The 15,563-nt window shown below is 38.9% G+C and overlaps 1 protein-coding gene across 1 annotated transcript in view; it reads left to right on the top strand.

Moving 5' to 3' along the window:
- The window catches only part of MACROD2 (mono-ADP ribosylhydrolase 2), a 1,406,961-nt gene extending 1,392,779 nt beyond the window's left edge, over positions 1–14,182 (top strand). The window contains exons 14-16 of the mRNA XM_035005819.1: positions 591–668; positions 8,544–8,613; positions 14,070–14,182. Coding sequence (XP_034861710.1) covers positions 591–668; positions 8,544–8,605 — 140 coding nt within the window. The 3' untranslated portion in view covers positions 8,606–8,613; positions 14,070–14,182. The remainder of the gene's footprint in view (positions 1–590; positions 669–8,543; positions 8,614–14,069) is intronic.
- The last annotated feature ends 1,381 nt before the right edge of the window (positions 14,183–15,563 follow it).

The raw sequence follows: 15,563 nt of genomic DNA, 5'->3' as shown, positions 1-15,563 counted from the left end.
GGATGACAAGCCCTCTGAAGCTGTGCAAAATAAAGATCAATCATAACAGAAATTAACTAAAGACTTGATTCTCAGCAATTCAAAATGGCAGCATCTGAGACCATCTCCTAGGAAAGTATCTAAGCCATTCATTTTGTGTTTAAACAAAAAGACCTCACTGCCAGGGAAATGAATATTTCAGCTTTCAGGCATGCCTAAGGCAAAACAGGTTTTTTTTTTCCCTTTTCTCTTCAAAAGTTAAGCTACATAAACTTACACACACACAAACACACACACACACAAACATTTCCCTAAATTTAAATTGTAGGTTGTTCTGATTAAACCAAGTTTTCCTGCTTTCATGCTACCAGATTTTTGAGAAATTGTGTATGTATGTATGCGATTATCTCAGAAATTAAAGAGAATTTAGATGACAGCGCGAAAGAATTCAGGCAGCTCAACCCACTATTTCCTCCCTTAACCTTTTCTGCAAAAGAAGTTGAATCCTGGGAGTATTTTTAAATTTAAGAGGGCAATGGAGGATGACAGAACAATTGGCAGTCAGGCTGTTCTAATTCTCTATTAATCAAGGACTATCTTCTTTCTTTCAGCTCAAGGCGAGGACACACCTAGAGTTCCTGTGCAAAGCGAAGGCTCTGGCTACACAGAAAACTCTCCAAGTCCTGATGGTAAGTTCTGAGCTATTTGAGCTCATGCAAACTACAAATCTGACACATTTTCTGTATGTATTCTAGGATTAAAGGAGCTATCTATTCTATGAAGCAACATATTCAGTTAGAACAAGGTAAAGTTCAAAAACCATGTTCTACTAGGAACTAATAAAATTAGCAGACTTAAAAAAAAAAAAAAACTGGTGCTAGCTATTTTAGAACACTATGTGCTTCAGGTTAATCACACCTTGTAATTTGGAGGCCATAGTGGGTAATTCCAAGGGTAAACTGGACTGAAGTTCAACTGGTGAACTTTATGAGAGTATCACTTACTTCCACAAAAAGTACTTGCCCAAAGTTAGCCCTGCTCTATAGGGACTGAGGGAAACATTCAGGAGAGCTCCGACTTGAGTTTGGGCTAAGGTTATCTTGGACCTTCATCACTTTACCTCACTATATCACTTCAGATGGCTTGACCAAAAATACAGTGGATCTTTAAAAGCACCTTAGAAATCAGTTTACAAAAGTCTGTCTTTATTTACATCTCATTTTGAAGGCATCTGAATACTCTGAGCCTAAGGAATATAAATATACCCTCTCCCTATATAATGATGCTGGGAATGCTTTGAAATATTACTTGCGGGCGCCTGGGTGGCTCAGTTGTTAAGCATCTGCCTTTGGCTCAGGTCATGATCCCAGGGTCCTGGGATCGAGTCCCACATCGGGCTCCCTGCTCGGCAGGAAGCCTGCTTCTCCCTCTCCCACTCCCCCTGCTTGTGTTCCTGCTCTCTCTATCTCTCTGTCAAATAAATAAATAAAATCTTTAAAAAATATATTACTTGCATTCAAAAAACAATTATTTGGGAATATATGATTTAATAAATATTTGATTCCACCATCCCCCAGAGCTCAGGAGAACCAAAATTGGTTAGTGATCAACCGTTCATGTATACCTTGCTATTTGGTTCATTTTATCGAAAGACAAAAAGCAACTTACTTCGAATTGATAATGACCTTGGCAAAAATTCAACTGGTAAAAGTTACTTGGTGAATTTATTTGGTGGTTGTAAATAGAGTTTTCTGTACTAGGTATTCCACCCTGGTAGAAGCTTTTCATCACCTGAATTTCCTCCCTTCATCATAACCCTTCCATACAAACGGATTTTTTTTTTAACTCATAGGTTGCATTACCTAGGAGAATAATGTTTTTCAACCTCAGATCCATTAAAAGCTACCACATATTAGTCATGCTCAGTTGAATGAAACCCACCGCAGCCTGGTTGTGACATTATAGACATGGTTCATAACTAATTCTTTACAAAACATGTTCTGAAGCATAGCAGGCCCATACGATGCTCATTGAATAAAAGGGAAATAAACATGGAAAATACTAACATTTACTCCTCACTCTGAGATTCTCCATGCATATTATAGGCTCTCAAAAGGTTCAGCTGTAAAGAAACTTACCAACATTGTTTACCATTGCTTTTCCCAAACTTATTTGATCATGGGAAGCTATTTATTACTAGGTTTTGGGACCAGTGACCCTTGGGTTGGAGGAAGAAACAGAGAAGGGGTGCTCTCCTATATTTTATTCTGCACACTACCTCATGGAGATGGGCGACCTTACAGTAATTTTGTAGACCAAGCTGGAAAGTACATGCATTATTCTCCTTATATAGGTAGCTTTGCTGCATCTGGCCAGTTTACACCTGGGGCTTAGAAAAAGAAACCCAGAAACCAAGGATAGTTTGCAGGTGGAACAGAAACCTTTTTTTCCCCTATTTTTAAAAATTTTTTTATTGTTATGTTAATCACCATACATTATATCATTAGTTTTTGATGTACTGTTCCATGATTCATTGTTTGTGCATAACATACAGGGCTCCATGCAGAACGTGCCCTCTTTAATACCCATCAACAGGCTAACCCATCCTCCCACCCCCTTCCCCTCTAGAACCCTGTTTGTTTTTCAGAGTCCATCATCTCTCATGGTTCGTCTCCCCCTCTGAATTCCCCCCCTTCATTCTTCCCCTCCTGCTATCTTCTTCTTTTTCTTTTTTTTTTTCTTAACATATATTACATTATTTGTTTCAGAGGTACAGATCTGTGATTCAACAGTCTTGCACAATTCACAGTGCTCACCATAGCACATACCCTCCCCAATGTCTATCACCCAGCCACCCCATCCCTCCCACCCCCCACCACTCCTGCAACCCTCAGTTTGTTTCCTGAGATTAAGAATTCCTCGTATCAGTGAGGTCATAGGATACATGTCTTTCTCTGATTGACTTATTTCACTCAGCATAACACCCTCCAGTTCCATCCACGTCATTGCAAATGGCAAGCTCTCATTCCTTTTGATGGCTGCATAGTATTCCATTGTATATCTATACCACATCTTCTTTATCCATTCATCTGTCGATGGACATCTTGGCTCTTTCCACAGTTTGGCTATTGTGGACATTGCTACTATAAACATCAGGGGGAACGTACCCCTTCAGACGCCTACATTTGTGTCTTTGGGGTAAATACCCAGTAGTGCAATTGCTGGATTGTAGGGCAGCTTTATTTTCAACTTTTTGAGGAACCTCCATACTGTTTTCCAGAGTGGTTGCACCAGCTTGCATTCCCACCAACAGTGTAGGAGGGTTCCTTTTCTCCTCATCCCTGCCAACATCTGTCGTTTCCTGACTTGTTCATTTTAGTCATTCTGACTGGTGAGAAGGTATCTCACTGAGGTTTTGATTTGGATTTCCCTGATGCTGAGGGATGTTGAGTACTTTTTCATGTGCCTGTTGGCCATTTGGATGTCTTCTTTGGAAAAATGTCTGTTCATGTCTTCTGCCCATTTCTTGATTGGATTCTTTGTTCTTTGGGTGTTGAGTTTGATAAGTTCTTTATAGATTTTGGACACTAGCCCTTTATCTGATATGTCATTTGCAACCATCTTCTCCCATTCGGTTGTCTTTTGGTTTTGTTAACTGTTTCTTTTGCTGTGCAAAAGCTTTTTATCTTGATGAAATCCCAATAGTTCATTTTTGCCCTTGCTTCCCTTGCCTTTGGTGATGTTTCTAGGAAGAAGTTGCTGCGGCTGAGGTTGAACAGGTTGCTGCCTGTGTTTTCCTTTAGGATTTTGATGGACTCCTGTCTCACATTTAGGTCTTTCAACTATTTTGAGTCTATTTTTGTGTGTGGTGTAAGGAAATGGTCCAGTTTCATTCTTCTGCACATGACTGTCCAATTTTCCCAACACCATTTGTTGAAGAGACTGTCTTTTTTCCATTGGACATTCTTTCCTGCTTTGTCAAAGATTAGTTGACCATAGAGTTGAGGGTCCATTTCTGGGCTCTCTATTCTGTTCCATTGATCTGTGTGTCTGTTTTGGTGCCAGTACCATACCGTCTTGATGATTACAGCTTTGTAATAGAGCTGGATGTCCGGAATTGTGATGCTCCCAGCTTTGCTTTTCTTTTTCAACATTCCTCTGGCTATTCAGGGTCTTTTCTGCTTCCATACAAATTTTAGGATTATTTGTTCCATTTCTTTGAAAAAAGTGGATGGTATTTTGAAGGGGATTGCATTAAATGTGTAGCTTGCTCTAGGTAGCATTGACATCTTCACAATATTTGTTCTTCCAATCCATGAGCATGGGACGTTTTTCCATTTCTTTGTGTCTTCCTCAATTTCTTTCATGAGTATTTTATAGTTTTCTGAGTAGATTCTTTGCCTCTTTGGTTAGATTTATTCCTAGGTGTCCTATGGTTTTGGATGCAATTGTAAATGGAATCGACTCCTTAATTTCTCTTTCTTCTGTCTTGTTGTTGGTGTATAGAAATGCCACTGATTTCTGTGCATTTATTTTATATCTGCCACTTTACTGAATTCCTGTATGAGTTCTAGCAGTTTTGGGGTGGAGTATTTGGGGCTTTCCACATAAAGTATCATATCATTGGCAAAGAGTGAGAGTTTGATTTCTTCTTTGCCGATTTGGATGCCTTTGATTTCTTTTTGTTGTCTAATTGCTGTGGCTAGGACTTCCAATACTATGTTGAATAGCAGTGGTGATAGTGGACATCCCTGCCATGTTCCTGACCTTAGGGGGAAAGCTCTCAGTTTTTCCCCATTGAGAATGATACTCGCTGTGGGTTTTTCATAGATGGCTTTTATGATATTGAGGTATGTACCCTCTATCCCTATACTCTGAAGAGTTTTGATCAAGAAAGGATGCTGTACTTTGTCAAATGCTTTTTCTGCATCTATTGAGAGGATCATATGATTCTTTTTCTTTCTTTTGTTTATGTATTGTATCACGTTGACTGATTTGTGGATGTTGGACCAACCTTGCAGCCCAGGGATAAATCCCACTTGGTCATGGTGAATAATCCTTTTAATGTACTGTTGTATCCTATTGGCTAGTATTTTGGTGAGAATTGTTGCATCCATGTTCATCAATGGATGATGGTCTATAATTCTCCTTTTTGATGGGGTCTTTGTCTGGTTTGGGGATCAAGGTAATGGTGGCCTCATAAAACGAGTTTGGAAGTTTTCCTTCCATTTCTATTTTTTGGAACAGTTTCAGAAGAATGGGTATTAATTCTTCTTGAAATGTTTGGTAGAATTCCCCTGGGAAGCCATCTGGCCCTGGGCTTTTGTTTGTTGGGAGATTTTTGATGACTGCTTCAATTTCCTTAGTGGTTATAGGTCTGTTCAGGTTTTCTATTTCTTCCTGGTTCAGTTTTGGTAGTTGACACATCTCTAGGAATGCATCCATTTCTTCCAGGTTATCTAATTTGCTGGCATAGAGTTGCTCATAATACGTTCTTATAATGGTTTGTATTTCTTTGGTGTTGGTTGTGATCTCTCCTCTTTCATTCATGATTTTGTTGATTTGGGTCATTTCTCTCTTCTTTTTGATAAGTCTGGCCAGGGGTTTATCAATCTTCTTAATTCTTTCAAAGAATCAGCTCCTAGTTTCATTGATCTGTTCTACTGTTCTTTTGGTTTCTATTTCATTGATTTCTGCTCTGATCTTTATTATTTCTCTTCTCCTGCTGGGTTTAGGCTTTATTTGCTGTTCTTTCTCCAGCTCCTTTAGGTGTAGGGTTAGGTTGTGTATTTGAGACCTTTCTTGTTTCTTGAGAAAGGCTTGTATTGCTATATACTTTCCTCTTAGGACTGCCTTTGCTGCATCCCAAAGATTTTGAACAGTTGTGTTTTCATTTTCATTGGTTTCCATGAGTTTTTTTAATTCTTCTTTAATTTCCTGGTTGACCCATTCATCCTTTAGTAGGATGTTCTTTAGCCTCCATGTATTTGAGTTCTTTCTGACTTTCCTCTTGTGATTGAGTTCTAGTTTCAAAGCATTGTGGTCTGAAAATAGGCAGGGAATGATCCCAATCTTTTGGTACCGGTTGAGACCTGATTTATGACCTAGGATGTGATCTATTCTGGAGAATGTTCCATGGGCACGAGAGAAGAATGTGTATTCTGTTGCTTTGGGATGGAATGTTCTGAATATATCTGTCAAGTCCATTTGGTCCAGTGTGTCATTTAAGGTCTTTATTTCCTTGTTGATCTTTTGCTTAGACGATCTGTCCATTTCAGTGAGGGGGGTATTAAAGTCCCCCACTATTATTGTATTGTTGTCGATGTGTTTCTTTGCTTTTGTTATTAATTGCCTTATATAATTGGCTGCTCCCATGTTAGGGGCATAGATATTTACAATTGTTAGATCTTCTTGTTGGATAGACCCTTTAAGTAGGATGTAGTGTCCTTTCTCATCTCTTATTACAGTCTTTGGTTTAAAATCTAATTTGTCTGATATAAGGATTGCCACCCCAGCTTTCTTTTGGTGTCCATTAGCATGGTAAATGGTTTTCCACACCCTCACTTTCAATCTGGGGGTGTCTTTGGGTCTAAAATGAGTCTCTTGCAGACAGCATATCGATGGGTCTTGTTTTTTAATCCAATCTGATAGTCTGTGTCTTTTGATTGGGGCATTTAGCCCAATTACATTCAGGGTAACTATTGAAAGATATGAATTTAGTGCCATTGTATTTCCTGTAAGGTGACTGTTACTGTATATTGTCTGTGTTCCTTTCTGGTCTATGTTGCTTTTAGGCTCTCTCTTTGCTTAGAGGACCCCTTTCAAGATTTCTTGTAGGGCTGGTTTCGTGTTTGCAAATTCCTTTTTTTGTGTTTGTTTGTCCTGGAAGCTTTTTATCTCTCCTTCTATTTTCAATGACAGCCTAGCTGGATATAGTATTCTTGGCTGCGTATTTTTCTCATTTAGTGCTCTGAACATATCCTGCCAGTCCTTTCTGGCCTGCCAGGTCTCTGTGGATAGGTCTGTTGCCAATCTAATGTTTCTACCATTGTAGGTTACAGATCTCTTGTCCTGAGCTGCTTTCAGGATTTTCTCTTTGTCTCTGAGACTCGTAAGTTTTACTATTAGATGTCAGGGTGTTGACCTATTTTTATTGATTTTGAGAGGGGTTCTCTATGCCTCCTGGATTTTGAGGCCTGTTTCCTTCCCCAAATTAGGGAAGTTCTCTGCTATTATTTGCAGAGACCTGCTTTTAAAACCTTCCTCCTTGAGAAAGAGTTGGGTGGTTTGCCCTTCAATGTCATTCCCTCTTTTAAGCCTCTTTGGAGTGTGAAAACCAGCATCTGCCACTATTTTACTTTAATCAAATTTTCCTGTTTGATAAAAAGAGCTTTGGACTGTTGATTTTGTGCAAATAAATGAAGAACACCCAAACAAGAACAAACAGGGGTTATTTATTCAGGTACAATAGCCAGGGTGTCAGCCATTATCACTTGTGTTGTGGGCTCAAAGGTAGGCAGGAAGTGGGAAACCTTTATAGTTAAGAAAAGACTTCAAGCCTCCTCTGACTGGAGGTTGTTGGTTGGCATGGGGAAGCTGGATTTGGGCAAACTTGAAGTGGGTGACTGGTTTGGGAACATATTTGGCTTTCTCTGGTCCTGCATTGGAATCACAGGGCAAACTAGAGTGAAGCTGGCAGTCACTGCCCAAGTCCTGATCATCCTATGCTGATTGCTACAGAGGCTGTGGTTGGGGTGCCCAGGCTAGTTGCTGCAGAGGTTTTTTGTCAGTTATATTGTTATATATGGTCTGACCATTGTTCCCTTTGTATATTGTCTCTCCGTTTATAATATGGGCTTTGATGCTTTAAAAATATCCATCTAATTGAACCTACTGACCCTTGAAAATTTCCAGAGTGACTGCTTTGCCTGCTCTGGAATACTTCTGGACAATGGCATTAATTATGCATTCTATTTTTACGCAAATGCTCGCATAGAACAATACACACAGTTAAAGTAAAAGCACATGTTTTTATCATTGCTGTGTGATCTGGTGGGATGTTTTGCTTTTCTATTGCAGGGCATCCACTGCTGCTGCATGCACCCACTGGCAAGTTTACAGAGTCTATTTTGAAATTCAGACTTGAAAACCTAGCAAACCAAAGAGGCCTACTGACATTGCCATTTCAGAGAGAGCTGTTTACCTCTCTACATGGCAATGATCTGTTTTGCTTTGTTTTCTTTTTCTTTTCTTAGACATCTACTAAGGCCTTTGGATTTTCCTCAGGATGGTAATAAATACACCCAAAATGTCAACCCAAAAATCTGGTATAATATGACAACTCAGCTTCCACGGTTCTTTAAGAGGCAATTCTGCCCTCCCTGGCCCCTGCCAGTAAAAATCTACAAGAATTATTCCCCAAATCTTGAATGAATACAAATGAACTGAAAAGAGGTATAAGATAGGAGATCAGGAATGTAACAACTCACAGACCATTTTAATGTGTTCAAGAGATTTGGGTTTAATAAAGATTTAACCTTTTTTGTTTTCCTTTCTGGTTACAGTTGAAATGAATAGTCAGGTTGACAGTGTAAATGACCCAACAGAGAGTCAGCAAGAAGATTAACTAAATAGGTAAGTTGCCCCTGTAGTGGGATTTTCAGTTGATTAAACCAGCCATGGGAAGTGTTTGTAAATGGCATATTGGATTTCCCTCAGTTCTGCCAAGTCCCACAGTGTGGCTCGGGCTAAACTTTAAAAATCCTTATACCAAATGATACAGCGGAAGGAGCCATGATAACCCCAAGAAGCCTACCATCCTTTGAGGGGAAAAGATAAGCCACAGCATATTCAAATGTGCAGTTCCCTGTTTCTGAGTTTTGACAACAGGAAAAAAATGTTTCCATCCATCTAACCTCCCAACCTCCTGGAGGGATCAAATTATTTCAGCAACCCCAAGCTGATTGTGAAGCATTGTTTTTCCAGAAGCTACCTGCTGAGTTGTTTAAAACAGTATATCTGTTTTTAAGCATAACACTAAATCTCTGCCCTGGAGAATGCGGAAAGGCACTTGGGTGTGTTTAGGCAGAAAGAAGCCTGATTTGTGTCGTATGCTGTCACTCCACGACCTGTGGACCTGTGTGTCTGCACAGGGTTTGTTGAGTTGAATGAGCCTCAGGGAACTCCCCAAGAAAATCATAGTTTGGATCAGATCACGTTTAAGAGTTTTTCCAAATAGGGCACCTGGGTGGCTCAGATGGTTAAGCGTCTACCTTCAGCTCAGGTCATGATCCCAGGGTCCTGGGATCGAGTCCCACATTGGGCTCCCTGCTCCTTGGGAGCCTGCTTCTCCCTCTGCTTCCCTCTCTCTCTCTGTCTCTCATGAATAAATAAAATAAAATCTTTAAAAAAAAAAAAAAGAAGTTTTTCCAAACCAACATTCTAAATCTCTCAGCAGAGACTGAAATTTATCTAAAATGATGAGCAGTCTATAACCCCTTTCCGTATCTTGAGGGCTGGTGAGAGGGATTAGAGCAGAGAAGTCAAGCTCACTATTCTGATTCCGAGCTGAAAATACTAACTGGGAAAAATCCTATGGGATAGATGAATGGTGGGTCATCCAGTGTAAAACACAATTGTGCTAGCACCATTGCCTCTCAGCACCTTCTTGCACTCCCTGCATCTTCGTGGTAGGTCTCTACCCTCACCCAGAAGACCATGTTGCACCAGACTCTTGAGCTCCAGCATCACAGCAGAACGAAGTTTGAGAATATATGAAAGTAGGCACCTGTTCTTCCCATCATGGTCTTGAACATCATTTGAAACTAAATATAATAGCATTTGTGTAACACACGTATAGCATAGGACTGCTAAAAAAATAAAACTCATACAAATATGGTCTTACATATTTTCTACATTTCCTGTTTTTTTTAAACTTTGTTCATGTATTTAAAATTATCCTGCTAAGCTGCAGAAATGATACGGTAGAGAAGTTTCCATTAAAAAGTAACGAAGTGAGACTAAACCTGAACAATTTAAATGCAAGTTCCTCAGTGTTGCCTTACCTTTTGCCCTTTTGTTGCCAACAAACTATAGACTTCTTGTCTAGAATTTTTCTTACAGACACTATGATTTTCCTGTGTGATCAATATCTACGTAAAGTACACAGATAAATGTTTTCCTTGGTTAATGTCAAAATATTTTCCTTGACCATAAATATGAATCAGTACTTTTACCCAAATGAATAAGTTGTCAAAACTTAAAGTTCAAGATTAGTTTGAGGAAACTCAGTTCCAGGAAGGAGAAGTGACTTGCACAGGGTTACTTGGATGATCAATGGAAGTTCAGACACTCCCAGGACAAAATTATTTGATGACACCCTACTGCTCCCTAAACAATAGTGAGTTGCTAAACACAGTTGTCACAGAGAACAGTATGACCCAAGGAAATTCAGTGATCCCCACAGAAATATTTACACAGCTGAATTTATAGAGGTTATGTGGTAGTTCAAAAGGAAGAAGGAGCCTTTAGTTCTGTGCATCACACCTTCAAGGAAATTAAAGAAATACAGTGAAATCAAGTTAGAATTACAGAGTTCCAAGATATAATGCAAGAATATTTAGTGTTGTATAATTTATAATTGTAAAAAATCAGGACTATCATAAATGACAATAGGGGAATGACAGTGAATCAATAGAACACTCTGCAAATGTAAAAATAATCTTTCGACAGGTATCTGAGGTCATGTAAAAGTAGTTATAGAATCTGCACCTTTGGTTCTAGAGAAACATGGCAGTCCAAGTGTGGCGGTTACCAAGGTACACTTTAAGGGGATTTGTAACTTCCATTTTTACACTCTCAGAATGCTTGCCTTTGGAATCCAACAATCCTGTAAGAAGCTCAAGCTCTACTATAGAATGAGAAAGGCCTTAGGGAGAGAGATTCTGGAAACTGAGTGGCCATTTTGGATGTTCTGGCCCCAGTGGATACCTTGAGCAGATAAACTACCCAGCTGAGCCCAAGCCTATAAAATCATGAAAAATAATAAACCATTTTGCTTTTAGCCACTAAGTTTTGGGGTGGTTTGTGATGTAGCAACAGGTAACTGAAAAGGTGGGATAATGCAGAACATCTCCCAATACAAATGTTTAGAAATGAGAGATAAATTATAACAAAAAAAAATGTTTAAATACACAGTTCAACTGACATGAAAGCAAAGGTGCCAGAAATAAAGAGGAATTTGAAGGCCAAAGCAATAGTGTGGTGAGCTGAAGATGGAGTTGCCCTGAGGGCTATAGATTGGTCGTTGATCTGAGACAGGCCCTATGGCTAGATCCTTGCATTCTAATGCCCACCTGGGACCTGGAGCCAATCAAGGGGAGATGTTAGAACTAATACCTTTACATAGATAAATCTGGGATTTCTAGCTCAAGAAGTTAACAAGGACACTTTTGTCTGCCCAGAGTGCTGTGTGGGGAAGGAAAAAGGCTCCTATGACAAGTAGAAAACACAAATGCACCATGAATTCGATTTGCAAACTTATGCCACCCAAAGTTAGACAGCAATACACAGACCATATAATTAATAGTTGATTATAGACCATTATTACTCCTGCTATAGATAACAAATGGAAATGTGAACCTATCAGCTGGAATTCCCATAGAAGAAAAAAAATTCTCTGAAGATGAATTCACAATTTTAAGACTTACAAAACACACAAGGAAGTGATCCACCATGAGTGAGAATTGGTAGGTGAAATGACAGGATGATTAGCACTATGAAAACTTGAGAGAGTAGAAAATTCTGACGATTTTACAGAATATGTACATTTAAATGACAAAAAAGATAAAAAGCAGATATAAAACCGTAAGAAAAGGACAACACTATGAAAAATTAAGAACAATTTGGAAAAAGCCAATAAACATATAGTGATATGAATGACACATGAGGAGACATGAGGGCTGGAAGGAGAATGACCAACGTGTTTGTCTTCAGTACATGTTCTGAAAGGAGACAGTAGATAGTATTTGAAAAATAGTGGCTGAGGATTTATCAGAAATTGATAGAAGTCATGAGTTTTTAGTTAAAAGAAGAATAATAAGTCACAAGGACATGTTTAAAATAAACCCAACACAGGCATTGCAGAATACTAGAGACAATGAGAAAAAAAGTAAAACAATTAGAGGGAAAGGAGAGTTAACCTAAAAAGAAATAAGTATGGCATGGACAGCAGGCTTCCCAACATCGGGAATTTAGTTCAGAAGATAGTAGAATAATTCTGAGTCTTCAAAACATGAGTAAAAACAATTGTCAGTATAGAGTTCTATACTAGTTTCACTATCATTTAAGAAGATAATAACTGCGGGCGCCTGGGTGGCTCAGATGGTTAAGCGTCTGTCTTCGGCTCAGGTCATGATCCCAGGGTCCTGGGATCGAGTCCCGCATCGGGCTCCCTGCTAGGCAGGGAGCCTGCTTCTCCCTCTGCCTCTGCCTCTCTCTCTCTCTCTCTCTGACTCTCATGAATAAATAAATAAAACATTTAAAAAAAAAAGAAAAGAAGATAATAACTGCCATTTTTCAGGAAAAAAAAGAAAAGTTTGCTCTTCACATACCCTTTCTTTAAAAGCTACTAAAGGATGCACAACAGTAAAAAGGAAATTGAACCCAGAGGAAAGCGTAAGGTGCAAGAAACAGTTGTAAGCCAAGGAAAATGCTAAACACAAAGGCAACTCAAAATATATATTGATTATGAATTTATAATAATAATTAGTGGGTGGCTAAAAACAGGGTAAAACAAAATTACTACTTACTACTTTTTATAATACACGAAGTAATACTACATACTTTCTATTATGTGTGTATTTGTAAATATGTATTTGTGTAAAAATAAAAAAACATGCAAGTTGATTCACACTGATATCAGGGTTTGTTAATCTCTGGGAAGGAAGAGAAATAGTTTTAACTTATCTGTAAATTAAATTAATTTATCTTTAAATACTTTAAATAATTAAATCTGGAAAGGGAATATATTCTAGGTATATTATACTGTTTTGTAAGTTTCTTTATGTTAACAATTTTCATTTTTAAGATTAAAATTTATAGTTGTGTATCTATAAGAGATTTAGAAAAAATACTATAAGGAAATACTCCATAATCTTAACTGCAGAAATTATCATCAATGGAGGGATTATGTAGGATTTTTTTCTTCTCACCTACTTTTGTTTATTTTAAATGCTGTTTGCAGCAAGCATGATACTGCTTTTATACACACACACACACACACACACACACACACCTCAAAGAGAGTACTTTTTTAAAGATTCATAGGAACACCAGATAGAAAATTAACTCAGAGATCATCTGCTCCAGTTCTTCTGTATAGACACATAGTAATTTATGATGATAGAAATCAGATCAAGTGCTGGTTCCAGCAAAAGCAAACTTTTGAGGTAATGGCAATGTTTTATATCTTGATATCGGTGTGGGTTATATGAATGCCTTTGTTCATACAGACCGAAGTATGCTTAAAATCTGTGCATTTCCTTCTATGTGGATTATACCTCATCTTCTAAAAGCTAAAAAAATAAAGACTATCTTAAGGCACAGTATCTTCTCAGAGTTCTCTCACAAGTGGGGAACACAGCAGAGACTTAATAAGACCTCAGAGTGGTGGGATAGCCACCAATGACTTTTGCAAATCAGCATTATGTAAATTGTTGTCATTGTTCCTGTGGTAAGCCCTGGAAACTATAGTGTATGAATGGACCCTAGAAGGGAGGACTCATCAATTCAAGATTAGGTTTTTCAAAGAATACTTTGAAGAGCTGAGTTAATCGCCACCATCAGTGGAAGCAAATCGTCAAAATGTGGCATACATTTATTAGCAGTGATTTATACGCTCTTTAAAGATACTCTGTGCTGGCAATTACAGCTCCAATATCTAAAGCTCTTTGATAGTCAAAGAAGATATTCCTAGGCTTGTTTGAGGGGTACAAAACATTTAAATGACTGTGTTAAAAAGATATTCCTTGCTAAATCTATGAAATCTATGATCTTTCATCTAACAAATGGTTTCTCCTTGTCTTTGGCAGGGGCACAAGATGAAGCAAAGGAACAAAGAAATGGAAGTCAATCACGGTCCTCGGCATTGCAGGCCTCTCCTGGCCCTGGGGGGGTGGGTGTAGGAAGACAGTAGTGAAAGCTGTAGAGCAGGGTGGGTGTGTCGGGGGGGGGGGGGCAAGTCCCACGGAAGGACAGGGAATCCTTTGCTCTAATTTCTCCAGCTGCATTGTGTTCTGTTTACCTGCAGAAAAAGAAAGAAAAAAAAAAAAGAAAAAAAAAGTTTCCTTGAACTTGGTGAGGGGCCCCACATTAATGCATCTTTCAGGCGCTATCCCTGTAATTTCTTTTTTTTCTCTCACGACTTTTCCCAGGGTCACAGTGGCACGGTGTAACACTCACATGTTTATCCTGGCCCCTGTCTGCTTTCTCGATTATTTCACAAAGCTGGTCGATACAGTGGTTTCTTCAAAGAAAGAGACAAGATGATCGTTTGATACATTGCAGGCTAAATTTCAGGAATCCTCAAGCTCAAGATCAGTATAATCCACAGACAAAGGAGGCAGGAGAGGAAAATGGGCAAAATGCTCAGAAATCACTTGGAAAAAGGTCAGGACAATGAATTGAAAATGGTATTTTATTCAGAGATTCCCAGGGTACAATTCTGTTCCAGGTGGTTAAATGAGGAATGTGGAAGGAGGATTTCATCCAGAGCAGAATGTAGAGGCGTTACCATGAAGGCACGTGCTAGCAGCCTTTGGGGATTTCCCTTCCCAGCCAGGCTGCAGGTGCATTCTGCGGCCCTGACCTTCCGCACAGCTCATCTGGTTCATGAGATCTTTATTGTGTGCTTCAGCATAGAGCCCACCAAGTGAGATGTGACTCTTAATGACACAGTTGGAAGGGATGACACTCTTCGAGGTGTTTTAGTTAAGAGAGGGGGCTGCTACATTTAGAATCCAAACATATGCCTATGAATATTAAAAGTTCTACTTGAAATCTCTTGTTTTATATACACTTTTCATAAAAGAACCTTTTGTCTTTACCCAAGGTTTGAGGGCCCACAGAAAGATTCTCATTTAAAGTTAGAGGCAAATAGAGGTCTTGCTTACAGTTAATAGTCTGCTTTGTTCATGCCAAATCCAAAACTACTTTGATAGCTCATCCCCTCTCCCAGAAATCCCTTGATTATGGCCTTGAAGGGGAGAAGCAGCATTACTAAGCCAAGGTTCCAGTGGTACAGAGGGCACAAGGGATGAGGAGCCAAGGAGGAAGTCAGAAGTCGCCACAAATGTCTGTCCCAGAGACAACATCAACAGCCACCCTCACGAGGCAAAATGCCCGCTTCCCACAGCTTCCCGAGGTTCTAAGAACAGTCTATTTTTTTCTGAGGAAACTGATATCGCTTCTTGCATATCTTGTCAAATCCACCTTCCTTATAAGGTCTTTAGAATTGTAAGTTATTTATATATATATAAATATATAAATATATTTTTTAGTGGAGGGAGAAAAGTAACAGATCAAAT

The sequence above is a fragment of the Mirounga leonina genome, unplaced genomic scaffold (assembly GCF_011800145.1).
Source record: "Mirounga leonina isolate KUSES-001 unplaced genomic scaffold, KU_Mleo_1.0 Mir_150, whole genome shotgun sequence".
NCBI lineage: Eukaryota > Metazoa > Chordata > Mammalia > Carnivora > Phocidae > Mirounga > Mirounga leonina.
The sequence above is the reverse complement of the archived record's forward strand: the minus strand, read 5'-3'. Positions and strand labels throughout refer to the sequence as shown.